Source organism: Aquarana catesbeiana, linkage group LG03 (genome assembly GCF_042186555.1).
Source record: "Aquarana catesbeiana isolate 2022-GZ linkage group LG03, ASM4218655v1, whole genome shotgun sequence".
NCBI classification, from domain to species: Eukaryota; Metazoa; Chordata; class Amphibia; order Anura; family Ranidae; genus Aquarana; species Aquarana catesbeiana.
This window is the reverse complement of record NC_133326.1, coordinates 9,409,101-9,433,001: the sequence shown is the minus strand read 5'-3', so window position 1 is coordinate 9,433,001 and position 23,901 is coordinate 9,409,101. Positions and strand designations below refer to the sequence as shown.

The 23,901-nt window shown below is 43.3% G+C and overlaps 1 protein-coding gene across 2 annotated transcripts in view; it reads right to left on the bottom strand.

Annotated features, from left to right (window-relative positions):
• RASGRF1 (Ras protein specific guanine nucleotide releasing factor 1) overlaps window positions 1-23,901 on the bottom strand; it is a 168,580-nt gene that overhangs the window by 117,418 nt on the left and 27,261 nt on the right. For both annotated transcript variants that reach the window (XM_073618247.1, XM_073618248.1), the window contains exon 3: window positions 7,813-7,960. In XM_073618247.1, coding sequence (XP_073474348.1) covers window positions 7,813-7,960 — 148 coding nt within the window. The remainder of the gene's footprint in view (window positions 1-7,812; window positions 7,961-23,901) is intronic.

The window sequence follows — 23,901 nt, the reverse complement described above, 5'->3', positions numbered from 1 at the left end:
CCTCCCACTGACACCAATGATGGGGCACTATTCCTTCCACTGACACCAATGATGGGGCACTATTCCTTCCACTGACACTAATGATGGGGCACTATTCCTTCCACTGACACCAATGATGGGGCACTATTCCCCCACTGACACCAATGATGGGACACTATTACTCCCACTGACACCAATGATGGGGCACTATTCCTCCCACTGACACCAATGATGGGACACTCTTCCTTCCACTGATACCAATGATGGGACACTATTCCTCCCACGGATACCAATGATGGGGCACTATTCCTTCCACTGACACCAATGATGGGACACTATTCCTCCCACTGATACCAATGATGGGGCACTATTCCTCCCACTGACACCAATGATGGGGCACTATTCCTCCCACTGACACCAATGATGGGACACTATTCTTCCCACTGACACCAATGATGGGGCACTATTCCTCCCACTGACACCAATGATGGGACATTGTAGTATTTTGTAGATTACTGGTCATTAGATGTGATGGCTGCATTCGATTTTAGACTTCACTTCACTTGCCAGTAAAACACTTTTTGCCGGACGGTGACAAACAGTCAATAGAACCATCATCATACAAGGACAGAGTCGTGTTAGGACTACAAAACGCTCCTGTTTTATTGTCAATAACATAGGTAGGGAGGTGTTCTGTAGTCCACACACTCAGGCCTGATAACACTGAGTGACATAAGACTCCAGCGTGCACCAAGCACAGGATAGCGCTGGATTTCTGGCAGGATCAACAGGTTTTTTTTTTTTGCCCTTTTGGCTTTAAATGTTCCCTGGGGTTGTCATGGACCCTCTAAGCATGCCAACATTCATACTGTAATGAGTTATATTATATATCCAACAATTCTATACATTCCTGTGTCCTCCAACGTTAATGTTCAGCACATGTACTGAGTGCAGCTGTACAAACAATGAGCCCTCCGCAATCCCTCACCGGCGACTTCCTCACCTGGGAACAATTCTGGCATCCTTCTCAGATTTTCCATGCTTGTGTCGAATGTTATCATCCTATTCCATGTACAGAATTGTGTGTGCGCCTCCTACTGGCTGGGCATGGAAAGACTGTTTTGAACAATGACAGATGTCATTTTCTATTATTTCCAATGACTGTCAACTCCTCTTTTCCTGAAATACCTCATTAACCCCTTCAGTCCAGGAAGATTTAACCCCTTCACCCCCCCTCCTGACCAGAGCATTTTTTGCGATGCGGCACTGCGTTAATTTAACTGACAATTGCGCGGTCGTGCGACGCTGTACCCAAATAAAATCGATGGATTTTTTTTGCCCACAAATAGAACTTTCTTTTGGTGGTATTTGATCACCTCTGCGGTTATTATATTTTGCGCTATAAACAAAAAAAAGAGCGACAAGTGGCTGAGGAGCCGGAGTAGAAAGGAGGGGTTTGGGTTCCTGGAGAAAAGGATTGACTTCTCAGGCGGTTTCACCGGTTCTTTAGAAGGGACGGACGGCACCTAAATGAGGAAGGTGCAGATCGGCTGGGAGAGAAGATTGCTGAAAAGTTAGAGGGGCTTTTAAACTAGGTGGGGGGGGGGGGGAGTTGTCAAGACGTAGAGATAGCCAGTGCAGAACAAAGTTTAGAGAGTAGTATTGGGGGCATTAGTAGTAGGTTGACTAAAGCACCTAAACCCAAAGTAAGTAAAAAATTAAGTCCTAATTGCAGCCTCAGAACCAAGGAGAATGGTACACGACCGGTCTAAACTACGAGGCTTATACACCAATACCAGGAGCCTGGCGGACAAGATGGGTGAACTAGAGATACTGTTGTACAAGGAGGATTTGGAATTTGTGGGAATTTCAGAGACCTGGTTCAACAGCTCTCATGATTGGCTGGCAACCAAGGGTATACCCTTTATTGCAGGGATAGAGAGGGTAAAAAAGGGGGAGGGGTATGCCTATATATCAAGAATAATGTACAAGTGAATGTGAGAGATGACATCACTAAGGGGGCTAGGGAGGAGGTTGAATCCTTATGGGTAGAGCTCCAAAGGGATGAAGCTAAGGGGGAAGTAATACTAGGAGTATGCTATAGGCCCCCTAACCTGAGGAAGGAGGGGGAGGTGGACCTCTTATCCCAGTTTATAATGGTGGCAAGGATGGGAAGTGTTATCATAATGGGGGATTTTAATTATCCAGACCTAGACTGGGCGGAAGGAACTGCGCATTTGGCTTATGCCCTATACACACGATCAGAAATTCTGCCAGCAAAAGTCGGATGTGAGCTTTTGGTCAGTAATTCCGACCGTGTGTACGCTCCATCGGACTTTTGCTGGCAGAATTCCACCCATCAAAAGATTGAGAGCAGGTTCTTTTTTTATTTTTCGGTCGGAAAAAGCTCCTATCCGAAAATGCGTTCGTCTGTATGCAATTCGGACGCGCAAAAAATCACGCATGCCCGGAAACAATTCGACGCATGCCCGGGAGCATTGAACTTCATTTTCTCAGCTCGCCGTAATGTTGTACGTCGCCGCGTTCTTGGCAGTCGAAAGTTCAGAGAACTTTTGTGTGACCGTGTGTATGCAAGGCAAACTTGAGCGGAATTCCGTCGGAAAAACCATCCAAGTTTTTTCTGACAGAATTTCTGATCATGTGTATGGGGCATAAGGCTCGCCATTTCCTAAATGTCTTGCAGGACAATTTCATGGCTCAGATGGTAAATGCACTAACTAGAAATAAAGCGTTACTAGACCTACTGATTACCAACAATACAGACCTGATCTCAGATGTGGAAATACGGGGCAACTTAGGAAACAGCGATCAAAGGTCAATTAGTTTCAGCATTAAATCACACAAATAGGAAACATAAGGGTAACACAAAGACACTGAATTTCAATAGAGCCAACTTCCCTAAACTGCGCTCCTTGCTAGAAGATAGTAAATGGGATCAAATCTTAGGAACAAAGAACGGAAAGGAAAAATGGGAGTGCTTTAAGAGCGTATTGAATAAAAGGTATTGGCCATTGCATCCCAACGGGAAGTAAATTTAAAAGAGCGAACAAAAGCCCTGAGTGGCTTAACTTCAAAGTAAAAATGCATATAAAAGCAAAGGAGAAGGCCTTTAAACAATACAAGGCTGAGGGGTCATCATCAGCATTCCAACTTTACAAAGAATGTAATAAGAAATGTAATGCCCCGTACACACGGTCGGATTTTCCGATGGAAAATGTCCGATCGGAGCGTGTTGTCGGAAATTCCGACCGTGTGTGGGCTCCATCGGACATTTTCCATCGGATTTTCCGACACACAAAGTTGGAGAGCAGGAGATAAAATTTTCCGACAACAAAATCCGTTGTCGGAAATTCCGATCGTGTGTACACAAATCCGACGGACAAAGTGCCACGCATGCTCAGAATAAATAAAGAGATGAAAGCTATTGGCCACTGCCCCGTTTATAGTCCCAACATAGGTGTTTTACGTCACCGCGTTCAGAACGATCGGATTTTCCGACAACTTTGTGTGACCGTGTGTATGCAAGACAAGTTTGAGCCAACATCCGTCGGAAAAAATCCTAGGATTTTGTTGTCGGAATGTCCGAACAAAGTCCGACCGTGTGTACGCCCTATAAGAGTGTAATCAGGGCGGCTAAGATAGAACACGAAAGACACATAGTGGAGGAGAGTAAAAAAAAAACCCCAATAAATTGTTAAGTATATAAATAGTAAGAAAGGGAGGTCAGATCATATTGGCCCCATAAAGAATGATGAAGGGAATCTGGTTACTAAGGATGAAGAGATGGCGAAGATTTTGAATTTATTTTTCTCCTCAGTCTTCACGAGGGAAACGGGAGGATACAGTAACCAAAACTGCAGTGTTTATCCTCAGGATACATCACAGGAAGCACCCTCATTGCTAACAGAGGATAGAACTAGAAATAGACTTGGGAAACTTAACATTAATAAATCACCGGGACCAGATGGCTTGCACCCAAGGGTCCTTAAGGAACTCAGTCAAGTAATTGCCAGACCTAATTTTTACTGACAGTCTACTGACTGGAATGGTACCCGCTGATTGGAGAAAAGCCAATGTAGCACCAACCTTTAAAAAAAGGACCAAAATACATCCCTGGGAATTACAGACCAGTTAGCCTAACATCAATAGTATGCAAGCTATTGGAAGGGATGATAAGGGACTATATACAAGATTTTAGTAATAAGAATGGTATCATTAGCAGTAATCAGCATGGATTCATGAAGAATCGTTCTTGCCAAACCAATCTACTAACCTTCCATGAGAAGGTGAGTTGCCATCTAGATAAAGGAAGGCCCGTAGACGTGGTGTATCTGGATTTTGCAAAAGCATTTGACACAGTTCCCCATAAACGTTTACTGTACAAGATAAGGTGCGTTGGCATGGACCATAGGGTGAGTACATGGATTGAAAACTGGCTACAAGGGCGAGTTCAGAGGGTGGTGATAAATGGGGAGTACTCGGAATGGTCAGGGGTGGGTAGTGGGGTCCTCCAGGGTTCTGTGCTGGGACCAATCCTATTTAATTTGTTCATAAACGACCTGGAGGATGGGATAAACAGTTCAATCTCTGTATTTGCGGACGATACTAAGCTAAGCAGGGCAATAACTTCTCCGCAGGATCTGGAAACCTTCCAAGAAGATCTGAACAAATTAATGGGGTGGGCGACTACATGGCAAATGAGGTTCAATGTAGAAAAATGTAAAAAATTGCATTTGGGTGGCAAAAATCTGAATGCAATCTATACACTGGGGGGAGAACCTCTGGGGGAATCTAGCATGGAAAAGGACCTGGGGGTCCTAGTAGATGATAGGCTCAGCAATGACATGCAATGCCAAGCTGCTGCTAACAAAACAAACAGAATATTGGCATTAAAAACGGGATCAACTCCAGAGATAAAACGATAATTCTCCCGCTCTACAAGACTCTGGTCCGGCCGCACCTGGAGTATGCTGTCCAGTTCTGGGCATCAGTCCTCAGGAAGGATGTACTGGAAATGGAGCGAGTACAAAGAAGGGCAACAAAGCTAATAAAGGGTCTGGAGGATCTTAGTTATGAGGAAAGGTTGTGAGCTCTGAACTTATTCTCTCTGGAGAAGAGACGCTTGAGAGAGGATATGATTTCAATATACAAATACCGTACTGGTGACCCCACAATAGGGAGAAAACTTTTCCGCACAAGGGAATTTAAAAAGACACGCGGCCATTGACTAAAATTAGCAGAAAAGTAGTTTAAGCTTAAACTGCGTAGAGGGTTCTTTACAGTAAGAGCGGCAAGGATGTGCAATTCCCTTCCACAGGCGGTGGTCTCAGCGGGGGGCATCGATAGTTTAAAAAAATTATTAGATAAGCACCTGAACGAGGTTAGCTTAGCGAGGATTGTCCGCTGCTCTGCTTTATACTGTTTGTTCTTTACTCAATAAAAACAATTGAAACAGAAAAGATGATGTTACGCTCTGTGTGCAGCACCGACGCGCGAGTTCGCCTTTGTGAGCGAGCATGGGGGGACGGGGGGCACTTTAAACTTTTTTTTTTTTTTAATTATTAATAAGATGTTATTTTTATTTATTTTTTTTTACACTGTTGCTTAAAAAATAAAAAAAATTTGATCACTTTTATTGCGGTCACAAGGAATGTAAACATCCCCTGTGACAGCAATAGGCAGTGACAGGTCCTCTTTATGGAGGGATCTGGAGTCTATAAGAACCCCAAATCCTTCCTCTGCACTTAAAAGCATTCAAAACACCGAGATCATCAATTTTTTTTTTTTTTAAATGGCGCCTTTGACATCCGGGAAAACCGGAAGGGATGTCAGGTCATCACTTCTGGGTTACCGTAGTGGAGAGCCGATTAATGTCCCCTCCCGCTGCTTGTAATGGCAATCGATTAGGACACCTGAGAGTATTAGTGAGTGTATGATATGACAGATTGCTCTTAGAAATTTTGTAACATTTTCATTGTTTATTATTCTTCTTTTTTTCTTTTTGTATTTAAAAAATCTAAATAAAAATTGTCAATTATAAAAAAAAAAAAAAAAAAATAGCAAATCGAGCAGTTAGTTAGCCGCTCCGATTGCTATTACATGAGAGCCGACCGCCCGCTCTAAAAAAAAAAAAAACAGTACTGGGGGCGATGCCTGCAGCCGCAGGCATCCTCCTGATATAACCACCCGAAGTCCAGAGACGTACGGGTAAGTTGCTGGTCGGCAAGTGGATATAGAAAACATTTGCTGGACAAAAGTCACAAGTATTCGCCCCAACCTTCAAAGATTCTGTGATTTGCCTAATACGTTGATTTCCTGTGATCATTAGCTCCATCTAGTGGCCATAATGTGGTATTATTCCTGAAATACCTCAAATCAGAGCATATACTGCATAATGGCCACTAGATGGAGTCAGAAATACAAATACAGTCAGAATGAATGCTTGTGGCATTCATCCAATGAATTTTTATAGGTAGACCCCCTGTAAGTGAACCTAGATTTACTGGGGGGGGGGGGTTAAAAAGTATATATATTTTTTTTATCCAATAGATTTTTATTCATGTAAAGTAAGTAACAATACAAATAAAGTTCCCATATACCATATTCAACAATGGTAGTGATAAATATAACGTAAAGGAAGTTGGTATAGGATTATTCAGTTCTTGATGTCCTGGACAAGCCTACCCCTAATGGGTTCAAACTGTAGGCCTGGGAGATCACCAAGTTAATTCTATAGTTTAAGTCCACTTAAGCTTTAAATAGGGAAAGAAAATTATGAGAAAGCAAACAAAAATAATAAAAAGGAAACAAAAATAATAGACTACACTGAAAGTTTTAAAAAGTATATTTTATTAGAATTAATTATTAATATAATAATAATATAATACTTATAATAATATTTTATAAGTATAATTATATAATTATATTATTTTATATAATAATTATTTTATATAATAATTATATCATTATTACATTATATTTTTATATAATAATTATAATATCATTATTAGAATATATATTTATAAATATTACAAGTATTTAAAATATTTTTAAAGTAAATTTTTAAAAAGTATAATTTGATCATGTTATATATTTAGGGGTCTATTTAGAGAAATATTTGTTGGATGAATGTAACAAGCATTCTATTTATGGTTAAGGGGTCTATTTATTTTATAAATAGAGCTTTGTAAGTGAACACAGACTTAGATTCACTGGGGGGGTCAAAAAATAATTTTTTTGTTCTTGTTACACATTTAGGAACCTATTTAATAAAACATTCGCTGGATGAATGTCACAAGCATTCAACCAGCCCTCATGGATTCTAACTGCATGATGCTTAATACATCAATTCCCTATGATCATTAGCGCCATCTAGTAGCCACATTTATCCAAATTATTTTTATAAACAGACCACTGTAAGTGAATATAGATTTACTGGGGGTAAAAAAAAAATAGCTGGATGACTTTTACAAGCATTCGCCCAGCCCTCACGATTTCTGTCTGTCTGTTGCTTAATAAGTCTATTTCCTATGATCATCAGCTCCATCTAGTGGCCTTAATGTGGTATTTACCTGAAATACCTCAAATCAGAAAAATACCCCATTATGGTCACTAGATGGCATTGATGCTCATAAACATATTGAACATATTACAGGGGTTATCTGCTACAGATGTGGGAATGCTGAGACATTGAAACAGCGATTTATTTATTTTCATAGACCCCTCTGTGTATCTCTATGGGTCAGGGTATTCCATATACAAAGATAACGAGCTGGATCTGCCACTGTGGCTCTGTTGTAGAATGCTCCTCACCTCAGCTTTAAGACGTTCCACCTCCACCTCTCCGTCTTCAATTTGCTGGCGCAGCTGCTTTCCCACCTTCTTCTCAGTTTCCACAATTTGTAGTAAATGTAAGTATTTCTGCATGAGAGCTTCATGCTCCGTGACCAGGGTCTTGTAACTGAGAAAAGAAAAAAAAAAAAGACATCGTAAAGTCCCTACTTCCTACAATCATCAGCTCCATCCAGGTTGAATGTTATTCATTCACAAAAACTAGACTGAATCAGGAAAATACCACATTATGGCCACTAGATGGAGCTGGCAATCAAAAGAAGTATTTCATTTCCATCTAGTATACCTTTTGTTATTCAGACGAAATAGCTGTTTGTTTCTCTGTGTCCATGTGCAGAGTGAATCTGAATGGGAGTTACTATATGAGTTATCAATCAGCTGCTGCACTTGCAGGACTCTAACGAGGAAAGTGGCAGGGGTCTACATTCCTTTAGAGGTGATTTCCTGTTGAGAGTATCTCACCAAAAATAACATTTTTGTTGCAGGGGATGCCCAAAATCTGACTTGCATCTTAGTGCAGACTTCTGGGAAAATCGTTCTGTATATCATCTGTGTAAACAGCACCCCCTAGTGGCCGTATTGTATTTGACAGAAAATTACAGCCACTGCAGATTGAATAGGAATTACAATTACAATATGACTTGACATGTAGCAATTATACATGCTGTATTCATTTTTTTTAAATAACATTTTTATTATTTCCTATTTTTTCTACACAAAAGTGGAGTTACCCTTTAAAGTAACAAAAAAAATAATAATTCTAGAACCCTTACAGGCAGATTATATAATGGTTTGTGTGGTGTGGTTTGATGTATTGCATGGTAAATATCTAATGCTAAAACCTGTCAGCCCCCATGTGATAGCAAGATAAATGGAAAAAAAAAAAAAAAAAAAATATATATATATATATATATATATATATATATATATATATGAATGTAGAATTTTTTAATATTTATGTTTAGTTTATTTACTATTGATACATTTTTATTTAAAAGTATCAAAAATATTTTTAAAGTAAATAATTATATATAAAAAATGTATCAATAGTAAATAAACTAAATACATATACACACAGTAAAAAACTAAACACATATACACACACACATACATATACACACACATATACACATATACACATATATACATACACACACACAGTTGTGCTCAAAGTTTGGATACCCTGGAAGAAATTGTGAAATTTTGGCATTAATATTGAAAATATTGCCAATAAACTGTCTTTTAATTAAGGCTAGTGATCACATGACGCCATTTATTATCACATCGTTTTTTGGATCCTTTTTAAATCATAAAAATCAGAAATCACCCTGATCAAAAGTTTACATACCCTGGAATGGTTGGCCTTGGTACAGACACAGAAGGTGGCACACGCAGGATAAAATGGCAATTAAAGGTCAATTTCCCACATTTGTGGCTTTTTAAATCACAAGTAGTGTCTGTGTATAAATAGTGTTTGTTAGCTCTCACATGGATGCACTAAGCAGGCTAGACACTGAGCCATGAGGAGGTAGAAAAGAACAGTCAAAAGACCTGCGTAACAAGGTAATGAAAACTTTACAAAGATGGAAAAGGATATAAGAAGATATGCAAAGCCTTTAACAGTACTGTTCAATCACTGAATAAGAAATGGAAAATTCAGGGCTCTCTTGATACCAAGCCAAGGTCAGGTAGACCAAGAAAGATTTCAGCCACAAGAACTGTTCGGGATACAAAGAAAAACCCGACAGGTAACCTCAGGAGAAATACAGGCTGCTCTGGATAAAGACGGTGTGGTTGTTTTTAAGGAGCACAATACGATGATACTTGAACAAAAAAGAGCTGCATGGTCAAGTTGCCAGAAAGAAGCCTTTACTGTACAAGTTCCACAAAAAAGCCCGGTTACAATATGCCCAACAACACCTTGACATGCCTCATTGGGCTTTATTGTGGCATTGACGCAGTAAAGGCTTCTTACTGGCAGCTCAACCATGCAGCTCTTTTTTTTTTTCCAAGTATCATTGAATTGTGCTCCTTAAAAACAACCACACCGTCTTTTGTGGAGAAGCAGCCTGTATTTCTCCTGAGGTTACCTGTGGGGGTTTTTCTTTGTATCTTGGGCAATTCTTCCGCCAGTTGTGGCTGCAATCTTTCTTGGTCTACCTGCTTGGTATCAAAAGAAGCCCCGAATTTTCCACCTCTTAAGAAGTGATTAAACAGTACTGACCGGCATATTCAAGGCTTTTGTTATCTTTTTATATCCTTTTCCATCTTTGTAAAGTTTCATTACCTTGTTACGCAGGTCTTTTGACTGTTCTTTTCTACCTCCTCATGGCTTAGCATCTAGCCTGCTTAGGGCATCCATGTGAGAGCTAACAAACTCATTGACTATACACAGACACTAAATTGTGATTTAAAAAGCCACAAACGTTGGAAATTAACTTTAATTGCCATTTTAACCTGTGTGTGCCACCTTCTGTGTCTGTACCAAGGCCAAACATTCCAGGGGATGTAAACTTTTTATCAGGGCCATGTGGGTGATTTCTGTAATCATTAAGATTTAAAAAGGATCCAAAAAACGATGAGATAATAAATGGCTTCATATGATTGCTATCCTTAAATAAAAGACAATTTTTGGCATGATCAGTCATATTTTTCAATATTAATGACAAAATTTCTGCCAGGGTATGCAAACTTTTGAGCACAACTATACACACACACAGTACACCCCTCACATTTGTGTAAATCTTTTCTTCTATCTTTTCATGTGACAACACTGAAGAAATGACACTTGTCTACAATGTAAAGTAGTGAGTGTACAGCTTGTATAACAGTGTAAATTTGCTGTCCCCTCAAAATAACTCAACACACAGACATTAATGTCTAAACCGCTGGCAACAAAAGTCAGTACACCCCTAAGTGAAAATCTCCAAAAGATTTACAAAAATGTGAGGGGTGAGATACTGTATGTTTGTATATATATATAAAATTGTATTTATTTTTTAAATTACACACACATCATATATACACACAAAGTGACACATAATTGTGAAGTGGAAGGAAAATTATAAATGATACAAATAAATATGTGAAAAGTGTGGGGGGGCATTTGTATGGCGCCCCCTTGAGTTGATACTTTGTAGAAGCCCCTTTCGCTGCAATTACAGCTGCAAGTCTTTTTGGGGATGTCTCTACCAGCTTTGCACATCTAGAGAGGGACATTTTTGTCCATTCTTCTTTGTAAAATATCTCAAGCTCTGTCAGATTGGATGGAGAGCGTCTGTGAACAGCAATTTTCAAGTCTTGCCACAGATTCTCAATGTGATTTAGGTCTGGACTGTGACTGGGCCATTCTAACACATGAATATGCTTTGATCTAAACCATTCCATTGTAGCTCTGGCTGGATGTTTCGGGTCGTTGTCCTGCTGGAAGGTGAACCTCCGCCCCAGTCTCAAGTCTTTTGCAGACTCTAACAGGTTTTCTTCTAAGATTGTCCTGTATTTGTCTCCATTCATCTTCCCATCAACTCTGACCAGCTTCCCTGTCCCTGCTGAAGAAAAGTATCTCCACAACATGATGCTGCCACCACCATGTTTCACGGTGGGGATGGTTTGTTCAGGGTGATGTGCAGTGTTAGTTTTCCCCACACATAGCGTTTTGCTTTTAGGCCAAAAAGTTAAATTTTGGTCTCATCTGACCAGATCACCTTCTTCCACATGTTTGCTGTGTCCTCCACATGGCTTCTCACAAACTACAAACAGGACTTCTTATGACTTTCTTTCACCAATGTCTTTCTTCTTGTCACTCTTCCATAAAGGGCAGATTTGTGGAGAACACGACTAATAGTTGTCCTGTGGACAGATTCTCCCACCTGAGCTGTGGATCTCTGCAGCTCCTCCAGAGTTACCATAGACCTCTTGGCTCTTCTCTGATGAATGCTCTCCTTGCCCGGCCGGTCAGTTTAGGTGGACGGCCATGTCTTGGTAGGTTTGCAGTTGTACCATACTCTTTCCATTTTCCGATGATGGATTGAACAGAGCTCCGTGAGATGTTCAAAGCTTGGGTTATTTTTTAATAACCTAACCCTGCTTTATACTTCTCCACAACTTTATCCCTGACCTGTCTGGTGTGTTCCTTGGTCTTCATGATGCTGTTTGTTCACTAAGGTTCTCTAACAAACCTCTGAGGGCTTCACAGAACAGCTGTATTTATACTGAGAATAAATTACACACAGGTGGACTCTATTTACTAATTAGGTGACTTCTGAAGGCAATTGGTTCCACTAGATTTTAGTTAGGGGTATCAGAGTAAAGGGGGCTGAATACAAATGCACGCCACACTTTTCACATATATTTTTTTGTAAAAAAAAAATTGTAAACTATTTATCATTTCCTTCCACTTCACAATTATGTGACACTTTGTGTTGGTCTATCACATAAAATCCCAATAAAATACATTTACATTTTTGGTTGTAACATAACTAAATGTGGAAAATTTCAAAGGGTATGAATACTTTTTCAAGGCACTGTACATGTAAACAGCAATTGGGCCACACAGGTTAGGCATCACAGCGAACGTTGAAGTGAGAGTAATGATTCTAGGGCCATCCTTCATGGTTATATCTAAACTGATAACCTGTAACGGCTTTTGAAGCGCCACCAATGGGCAATTTTTGGTACTGTCATTTTTTTACTGTTTCACGGGTGGGGGCATTTCTAAAGCTTGACATGTGTGGTATCTATTTACTCAATGCAACCTCATCATTTATATTTTACCAAATATTGTATAATTGTGTTTGTGTGCGCTAAAATTATTTTACTTTTTAGAAAATATAATTTTTGGGGGTTTTAAATAATTTTCTAGCAAAAAAAAAAAAAAAGAAAGAAAACATGTGTGAAATCCTAAAGAATTGCTCCGGTAGGAAAGCAGTTAAGCTTGCCTGTACAGTATTGTGCATCCAGCAAGAAATGTGCCCCTCCAGCTGCTGCCATGAACAGGTGTACAGGTGAGGATAGGTGTGGCGGAGAAGGATATGCCTGTAGCGTTCTTCATTCCTTTACACTTGAGTGCCTCATGAATGTGTATTCTTGATTGTCAGCCCAATAATCTCCTCAGACAGACCATCGGTTGGAAGGGTGCAGCTCATCTTCACATTGTGCTATGCAGCCTAATATTACATAACATTCTCCTTAAAGGGTTTTTCCATCCAAAAGGGCTATTTTTTTCCATCCCTTAAAGGATAAGTGCACTTACCCTCTAAGGCAGGGTTTGTCAACCAGGGTTCCGTGGAACCCTTAGGTTCCTCTAGAAGTTCCTAGGGGTTCCCTGAACAATGGTCAATTTCTGCCTCTCAGGTAAGTTCTCAAGGACACCATTGATCTTTTTAGTTATTTGTAAGGGGGTCATTCTTCCCAATAACCACAAGTGTAAGAAGCAATCTTCTCATTGACCGTCGCACTTATGTATGATGAGTTGTAGATTTTTCATTTTTAGCAGGGGTTCCCCAAGACCGGAGAATTATTTCCAGGGTTCCTCTGTGTTGAAAAGGTTGAGAAAGGCTGCTCTAAGGCTAGGGGTCTTCAAGCTATGGCCCACTGGTCACATCAACCCACTAGAAAACTACATCTGGCCCACTGATATGGTCCAGTTCCCCCCCACTGTGATCATCCCATCAGTTGGTTGCTAGGACCGCCATTATCCTGGCAACCAATGACAAGCTTGCCCCAGCAGGAGGACAGAACTTCCTCCATCCATACAAGCTCAGACTTCCGCCCTGCTGCTACATGGACTACAGTCATGCTGTAAGCCAGGCGAGGGCAGACCACTGATAGTGAATCTGATGTAAGGGGGACTCTGATGGGGTCCCTGATGTAATGAAGGCTATGAGGTAAGCAGGGCTCTGATGGGGACCTTGATATAGGGGCAGCTCCGATTGGAACTCTAATGCAAGGTGGACCCCTATAGCACACTCTGGTGGGGAAGGGAGGGAGGCTGTGATGTACAGGGTAACTCCTAAAAAAAGACTTATGTAAGGGGGCTCAGAGGGGAACCCTGATGTAATAGGGGACTCTGATGACGACTCAGATGTAAAGGGGGGGGGGGGGGGCTACTAAGGCAGACTTGAATTTAAGGGGGGGGGGCTCCCAAGAAAGACTCATTGTAATGGGGGATATGATGGGGACCCCGATGTAAGGGGGGCTCTGAAAAGGGAACTCTGATGTAAGGGGTTATATAATGGACTGTGATGTACGGGAGAACTCTGATGTAAGGGGGTCCTGAAGGGGACCTTGATATAAGGGCAGCTCTCATTGGAATCCTGATGTTAGGGGGGCTCTGACTGGAGCTCTAATGTAAGGTTGAATCCTATAGCAGTCTCTGGTGGGGAGGGGGTGGGGGGTGTCTGTGATGTACAGGGCGACTCCTATAAAAGACTCTGATGCAAGGGAGCTCTGTGATGACGTCTCTGATGTAAGGGGCGGCTTCTAGGGCGACCTTGATATAAGTGGGGCATTCTGATGTAAGGGGGGGGGGGGCTCCTAAGGCAGACTCTGATGGCGTCTCTGATGTAAGGAGGGACTCTAAAAGCTGGCAATAGAAAAGTCTGTTTTTTTTTTCATTCAACCAGCGGCTTGAACGAAAAAAAAAACCTGACCTCATTCCCTCATCCACACACTCGAGGTGGGTGGGGGAATCCTCCCGCTGTGTCATTGTATTCTGTTAGTGGGGAGACTTACCTGCCATCAGAATATACAGATGTCAGGATTGGGCTCAGCCCTTCCTTCTCTGAGCTGGCCGCTCAGCTGTCGGCTAATTGCCAGCTCCTATCTCTCCACAGGTACTCAGCTGTTGATGATTTCCTGCTCATCAGTCCTGCCTACTTAAGCCGTCCAGTTGAGAGGTTCTCTGCCTTCGCCTTGGTCAACATCACAGAAACTATCTCCTGCGATCCTGTTCAAGACTTGCTTTGCTGACATCCCTTCTGGCTCCAGATCCTGCTTGCTGTTTCACTACATTGATCCCTGACTTCTGGCTTGGCTGACTATCCATTCTGGTTACTGAACTTTGGCTACCAGGCGTCAGACTGGTCGCTCTGCTTGGTCATCACCTAAGCCACTGCATGCTGATGTGCTAAACAATCTCCTCTCCCCCTTTGGTGTGTGACCTCGGTGTACGGAGAGATCTAACACCCGTCCCCACTTAAATAGCGTCTTGCTGGATCTCTCCTTATCCCTATTAGGAGTGTTTCACTGCTTACGAATCTATAGGTGATAGACACAATTTACAACAGTTGATGTCAGTGGCGTCAACTTGCAGGCGGTAGGACACTCTTTGTGCTCTGTTCTGGGTGGCGTACCTATGCGGATTCCTCGGTGACAGCACCGCCTCACGGGCCCGATCCCTGTTGGCAAATCACCTTCTCCACTTTTTCTCTTGAAGTTGGATGCCTTCTAGTATTGCTCTAAGAGTAACTTGATAACCATTCACCTCACCATCAGCCCCTGAAGAAGAGGTTCCAACCTTTATAAACTCGAAACGCGACGGTCTTCTGTTTGTACAGCCCTTAGCTGAAACAGTTATGTGGGTTTTTTGGGTTATCACTGTATACTGATGTATGTATTGCTCTTGTTACCACCACTTGAATTGTCAGCATCCTCCTCTTTTACTCACAAGTATTTAATTTTTTGTCATGTTTTTAATAATAAAATTATGTATATTTTTTTATATATTGTTTCAAGACTTTTGCCTTACAAAGTCCCGTCAGAGGAAAATTACGTTCTATTGTATAGTCTTATAGGGATGTGGGCAAGTTGTCTCTTTCCACAAGGCTCTCGTCACCACCTCTATATACTACACTAACTGACCACCATACTACACTAACTGACCACCATACTATAGTACACTAACTGACCACTATACTACACTAACTGACCACCATACTACACTAACTGACCACCATACTACACTAACTGACCACCATACTACACTAACTGACCACTATACTACACTAACTGACCACTATACTACACTAACTGACCACTATACTACACTAACTGACCACTATACTACACTAACTGACCACCATACTATAGTACACTAACTGACCACTATACTACACTAACTGACCACTATACTACACTAACTGACCACTATACTACACTAACTGACCACCATACTATAGTACACTAACTGACCACTATACTACACTAACTGACCACTATACTACACTAACTGACCACCATACTATAGTACACTAACTGACCACTATACTACACTAACTGACCACCATACTATAGTACACTAACTGACCACCATACTACACTAACTGACCACTATACTACACTAACTGACCACTATACTACACTAACTGACCACCATACTATAGTACACTAACTGACCACTATACTACACTAACTGACCACCATACTATACTAACTGACCACCATACTATAGTAACTGACCTTCTCTCTCTATCTATCCCCCCCCCCCCCCGGCCAGTAACACGACTGTCACAAGGGAGTCTCACTCACCTTCGTGTCTGGCTGGCCTGCATTAGTCCAGGCGAGGGGAAGACAATGGCGGCTCACATTGCTTCTCTCCCCTGCGCTGTAGCTGCCATGTTCAGTGTCCGGCGCAGCGCACTGTGATTGGACGTATAGGGGGTCATGTGCGGAGGCAGAACTTCAGGAGCAATTACGGACAGCAATTACAATTACGGACAATTACGGCCTCACCTGACTCCCATACGCCCAATCACAGGGCGCCGGACACTGAACATGGCGGCCGGAGCCTGGGGACACAGGAAGTTAAAATTAGGAGGAGGCAGCCAGTGACACATACTGGTGCCCTAAATGTCGCGCCCGGGGCCACGGCACCCCCCCGCGCTACGCTCACTCACCTGCCAACTCCCGCTGACTGGCCAGCCCGCGCACTCGTCCCTGGGCCCTGATTGGCCTGTCTATCACTAATTTCTCAGAGGGGGCAATTGCCCCGTTGCCCCCCCCCCCCCCCTGGATCCGCCCCTGATGTATAGCCAGCTTAAGGCAGACTCTGATGTAAGGGGGGGGGGGGACTCTGATGGGAGCTTTGCTTTACTGAAGTTTTTTCTCTTTTGTTTTCAATCATGTCAGACGGATTCCAAAAAAGTTGCAAGTAAGACTTGACAGCTGATAGAATAAAAAAAACCCGCTCAAGATGGCTGTTCCAAAAATATCACCTCAGCTATGATTAAGCACCGGTAGGAGTGGAGTGAAACCCATTGGCTGCTGTACATTTTATTCTGATTGTATGGACCTCTTCTTCAATAAAAATATTTTTTTGGAGTGCGGCCATCCGGAATATTTTTGCTCACAAGACTTGACAGCTGGGTTGTCCTCAAAAAACACACTCACCAACCCAGTTAATCCGGCGTCGACTAGTTGAAGTCACTGCTACATCTCAGCACTCCGGATCCCACACCATCATATTCTCTTTTGATGTCATCAGAAGGTTGGCTGTCTTTCCTTCTTTCCTTTCCCTGAACCGGCGCCTTGATGATGCATGGTGGCGCATGCGCAGTATGACAGAGATTGCCAGGCGGATGCGTGGTGTGGTGGAGACTGAAGACTCCTGGAATGCATGATCTCAGTAGGCTCAGGAGGCTCAGGGGGACGGCGACATCATTGTCACCTAGGTGATAAAGCCAGAAGTGCGGGACTTGGACCTGCTGAAAAAATTACCTGAAGGAGCAAATGCTCGTGACATCATTTAACTAATATGTATATATCAGATCAATGATGTCATAAGCATCCCCACCTCTTTGTGAATGACAGTTGTCTTTCTGATTCAACCAAGCCCAAACTCATCACTAGTTAGGACCACGGGGACTCCAAGGTAAGGGAGGCTCTGATGGGGACCTAATGCAGGGGGGGGACTTTGATGTATGGGGGAACTCCTCAGGTAGACTCTTATGTAAAGGGGGAGCCTGATGCAAGGGGACTGTGGAACCTGAGGATGGGGAGGACTCCTAAGGTAGACTTTGATGTAAGGGGGGGTTCTGAAATCATTGAGCAACTGAGGAATGTTTTTAACCATTTAGACCACTGCGGGGAGATTTATTAGAACTTCACTGGAGTGGAGTATACCGGGCATTCTCTTCCACATATGGTGGACCTGTCCCCGTATCGGAAGATTTTAGAGTGGAGTATACTCGGCATTCTCTTCTACATAGAAGTGTAACTGAATGTCCCACACTCTGATTGAGTGCTTTAGTCATATACCACTTCCTCCCTGTCTGAATATAGATATCAGATATTCCAACCTCTCACAAGCGCAAAACAAGATGATACTTGTTTAGTTGCTGAACATGGACTGTTTATTAGAACCAAAATACAAGTCTTATATACAGTAGAAGAGGAGGTTCCCCCCTCCTGCTCATATCACTCTAACAATACACCTGTAACCAGAAACCTAATTAACGAATCCCTTAAAGCAGCCGATGTGACTCTGTGCCCTCCTAAGCATTGTTATGATTAATCAGGATTTCACTACAGGCCAAACTTGTTCTCACCGAGCTTCACACAGTAGATTACACATTATCATATAAGTATAAACACAGGACACCTTCTCACAATAGCAGGAGCTCCAGCAGGAGTCGGCCCGTCTCCTACATTGTACAGAGGCCAATGTGATCAGCTCTCTCAACTAACATGTTGAGTTCAGAATCAAACAAACCAAGAATAGTCTTTACATATATCCTGGGAGATATTGTGGATAAATATTACTGTCCCATTTTAAGTAATCCAAGATATATTTTCTCAGTCACCCTGTGCCAGGATAGCACAGGGTGACTTAGACATAAGAGGTGCATGGGAAGCTGAAACAAGGGTTTCCCAACCTTTCCAAGGGATTCTGGTTTCCAAGGGCCCTCCCGTCACAAGAAGTTTAACCGCTTGCCGACCGCCAATTGACGGCCAGGCGGCGCGGCTCTCGTTGCGGGAGGCCGTCATATGACGGCCTCCCATTTAAACAGGGAATGCGCGCGATCCTGCGCGCGCATCCCTGTTCCTTCGGTGGCGGCGTGTCACAGAGACACTGCTCGCCACCGAGGGGGGTGGACAGCCATTGGACATGGCTGTTTACCACGTGATCGGCCGTGATGAAGTCACGGCCGATCACAGATAGGTCCACCCCATTGTGCACGGCGCATGCGCGCGATCGCGAGCGCGCTGCACGTGCACGTCGGTGGCGGAATGTTCCCGGGAACACTAATCGTCACCGACGCCGGTAAACAGCCATTGGCTGGCTGTTTACCCACGTGATCGGCCATTCACAGCTGATCATAAATGTAAACACAGAGCGGTAACTAGCTGTTACCAGCTCTTCTCTCCTCACACACCGTTTCCAGTGTGAGGAGAGAAGAGCCAGAAGCAGTGAGTTACCGATCTGTGTTCTGTAGTGTCTGCACAAACACCACACCTGTCCCATCGCCCCCCCCAATTGTCATCTGTCACCCAACAGTCACCACATTCACCCAATAAAGTGCACCTGTCACATAAGGGACTGCCATCAGTGACCGTCAGCGGTGCACCTGTCACCCGTCACAAATCAGTGACCATCAGCGGTGCACCTGTCACCCGTCAGCCATCACCCGTCACCCATCAGTGACCGCCAGCCATCACCCGTCACCCATCAGTGACCGCCAGCCATCACCTGTCAGTGACCGCTAGCTGTCACCCATCAGTGACCGCCAGCTGTCACCCATCAGTGACCGCCAGCCATCACCCGTCACCCATCAGTGACCGCCAGCCATCACCCGTCACTCATCAGTGACCGCCAGCCATCACCCGTCACCCATCAGTGACCGCCAGCCATCACCCGTCACCCATCAGTGACCGCCAGCCATCACCCGTTACCCATCACCCATCAGTGACCGTCAGCCATCACCGATCACCTGTCACCCTTTAGTGACCGTCACCCATCACCAGTCACTGTCCGTGGCCTGTCACCCATCAGTGACCATCGCCTGTCACACCGTCATCACCGATCAGTGAACGTCAGCTGCCACCCATCGCACAGCCCATCAGTGACCGTCACCTGCCACCTGTCACACCGCGTCATGTCCAAAAGAGTATACAGCAGTGAGGAGGCGTTCCAGATCCTCTCCATGACCGATGAGAGCAACGGGGAGTTCTCATCAGATTCCAATTCTGATTCCGAATCAAATTCGGCATTTGAACCAAATAGTGAATCAGGAAATGATTCGGAGGAAGAATGGGTCCCTCCCAAAAGGGCAGGGCACTCTGGAAACCAGGATTATATTCCCAGGCCCAGTACCAGTGCTGCAACCACCAATAGGCCCCAGGAACAAATTCCCAGGCCCAGTACCAGCGCTGCCGCCAGCGTTAGGCCCCAGGAACAAATGCCCAGACCCAGTACCAGTCCTGCCACATCACGCCTGAGTACCAGCACAGGAAATTCCAATCCAACTACTGGAGTGTCACACCCCCCAAGAGCCAGGGCCTCTACATACATGCCAGATGGTCTTGCCAACCCAACATGGCTGCCTTCCAACTCGGCATCGCCAATTATTCCCCCATTCACAGCACTGCCAGGTGTGCAGACCAACACCCGAAATTTCTCAGAGATTGATTTCTTTCATATGTTTTTGCCCGACACTATGCTGCAATTTATTGTGGACCAGACAAATTTGTATGCCCGGCAATATATTGCCAACAACCCCCAATCATCCTATGCCCGTCCTTTTGAGTGGAGAGATCTGAATTTGGAGGAGTTCAAAGTGTTTATGGGCATCACCCTAAATATGGGGATTACAAAAAAAAATGAAGGACATGCCTGTTGGTCCACCAACCCCATCCACAATATGCCCATTTATTCTGCCCTAATGTCCAGGTCCCGATACAAGATGATAATGCGCTTTCTTCACTTCAACGACAACACCCAGTGCCCTCCCCACAATCATCCAAATTATGACAAGTTATTCAAGATTCGCCCACTGATAAATTTCTTTTCCCAACAATTTGCAGAACTCTATGTCCCCGATAAGAATATATGTGTCGATGAGTCCCTGGTACCCTTTTCAGGCCGGCTAGGAATAAAGCAGTATATTCCTAGCAAAAGGGCCAGATACGGAGTAAAGTTATACAAGCTATGTGAGAGAGCCACGGGATATTTGTATGCGTTCCGCATATATGAAGGAAAAGATTCCCAGCTCCAGCCCCCTGAGTGCCCGGCCTACATGGGCACAACTGGAAAGATTGTATGGGACCTAGCATACCCACTTCTAAACAAAGGATATCACATTTACGTTGACAACTTTTAAACGAGCCTGCCCCTTTTCAAATACATATACACTGCAAAAACCCTGGCCTGTGGAACCTCCAGAAAAAATAGAAAGGGCTTCCCACAATCTTTAGCGAACAAAAAGCTGCGAAGGGGGGGAAAGAGCATCATTGAGATGCAAGGAAGTGCTGGCCTTGAGGTGGAAGGATAAGAGGGACGTGCACATGATGTCCACCATCCATGACGACGCTGCAATTGAGGTACAAAGAAGACAAGGTCCCATTGAAAAGCCAACATGTGTCCAAGAATATAATCTCTACATGGGGGGGGGGGGGTAAATTTTAACGATCAAATGATTCAGCCCTATTTGTCAATAAGGAGGTCCCGATTCTGGTATAAGAAGGTAGCAATTTATCTCATCCATTTGGCCATTTACAATTCCTACGTAGTCTACACCAAATCCATTGAAAGCCCCGCCCCCTTCCTAAAATTCATAGAAGAAGTTGTCACGTCCCTCATCTATCACCAAAGACCCCCCCCCCAGAAGACCTTCGCACTTCATGAGCGCCACTTCCCCTTCAGCATTCCACCATCTGAAGCAGGCCAAAGACGGCAAAAAAAATGTCGCGTGTGCACCAAAAAAGGATTTAGAAAAGATACCAGCTACCATTGTCCCCAGTGTCCCTCCCAACCTGGCCTTTGCATTGGTGAATGCTTCCAACTTTATCATACATCCATAAAATATTAGCCCATATTTTTAACCATTTCCCCATTTTCATCATCTGTGCTGACCATTTTCCATTCTTTCCCAAATAACCATGCCACTGCCTTCCACGTGAACTGACCCTGGCCTGTTTTTTGACTGTGCCTCTGCCTACCGTTTGGACTGCTTGCACGTGAACTGACCCTGGCCTGTTTTATGGACTATGCTTTTGCCTACCACTTGGACTGATCTGTTGCCCTGCTACTGTAGTACACAGGGGTCTCACATATGTGAGGGGCTCCAGAATTGTTTTTCCGGTTGGAGAAAACAATTATTTTTGTTTTCTCCGGGTTTCGGGATTAGGGTCTGGAGTCCGGAGGCTTCATAGAGATTTGGGTGGGTCGAAGCCTCTACCCCTGTGCCCCTGTGCAGAGGTCTTACCTGATTGTGGCCCTCAGCATGCTGCTGACTTACTGCCACCATGCCCATGCCTGTTGCATGAATGGACCACACCGCTACCTGGACTATGCAAATAATTAGCTGTAGCAGGAGGCAGTATGTTTATGAAGGGCTGGAGAGCGGTACAATAATGAGTGTCTGCAGTTAACAGTGTACCAGGACCAATATTATGGCTGTGCTGGCTGTCTCTGCCTGGACAATTTCTATGGACTGTGCTGTGCCGACTATAGACAATATTCCTGCCTGCTGCCTGGATAGTTAATATTGCTGTCGCTAAGCACCTCCCTGCCTGCTGCCTGGACCAGTGCTCTCCTCTGTGGATACTACTAAAAGCACAGGTAATGCTTTTTTTTTTTTTTACCCTTTCTTCAATAGAATTTATTTTGGATTGTAATTCTTGGTATGTGCATGCTATGTGTTAGAAATATGAAGGGTTTTAAAAAAAGATAGGTTGCCAGGAAATTATATATGTCATTTATGCTCCTAGAATGCCTGATGGTGCTACTTGGATGTTGGGCCTCTGCATGTGGCCAGGCTGTGTAAAAGTCTCACACATGTGGTATCGCCGTACTCAGGAGCAGTAGCAGAATGTATTTTGGGGTGTCATCTTTGCTACGTACATGCTATGTGTTGGAAATATCTGATAAATTGACAACTTTGTGTAAAAAAGAAAAAATGCGTTTTCATTTTTTTCCACATTTTCCAAAAACTTCTGGAAAAAAATAAACCGTTCAAAAGACTCATTATGCCTCATAGATTATACGTTGGGGTGTTTGCTTTCCAAAATGGGGTCATTTTGGGGGCAATTCCATTGTCCTGGTGCTGCAGGGCCTTCAAAAATGCAATAGGTGGTTGAGAAATGAGATGTGTCATTTATGCTCGTAGATTGCCTGATGGTGCTACTTCAATGTTGGGCCTTTGTATGTGGCCAGGCTGTGTAAAAGTCTCACACATGTGGTATCGCCATACTCAGGAGGAGTAGCAGAATGTATTTTGGGGTGTAATTTTTGCTATATACATGCTATGTGTTGGAAATATCTGATAAATTGACAACTTTGTGTAAAAAAAAATGCGTTTTCATTTTTTTCCACATTTTCCAAAAACTTCTGGAAAAAATGAACCGTTCAAAAGACTCATTATGCCTCATAGATTATACGTTGGGGTGTTTGCTTTCCAAAATGGGGTCATTTTGGGGGCAATTCCATTGTCCTGCTGCTCCAGGGCCTTCAAAAGTGTAAATGGTGGTTGAGAAATGAGATGTGTCATTTAGGCTCGTAGAACGCATGAAGATGCTACTTCAATGTTGGGCCTCTGTATGTGGCCAGGCTGTGTAAAAGTCTCACACATGTGGTATCGCCATACTCAGGAAGAGTAGCAGAATGTATTTTGGGGTGTAATTTGTTGTATGCATATGCTCTGAGAGAGAAATAACCTGTTAATATGACAATTTTGTAAAAAAAAAAAAAGATCTTCATTTTGCAAAGAATTGTGGGAAAAAATTACAACTTAAAAAAATGTACCATGCTACTTAATACCTTGGAATGTCTACTTTCTAAAAAGGGGTCATTTAGGGGGTATTTGTACTTTTCTGACTTGTTGGGCTCGATTCACA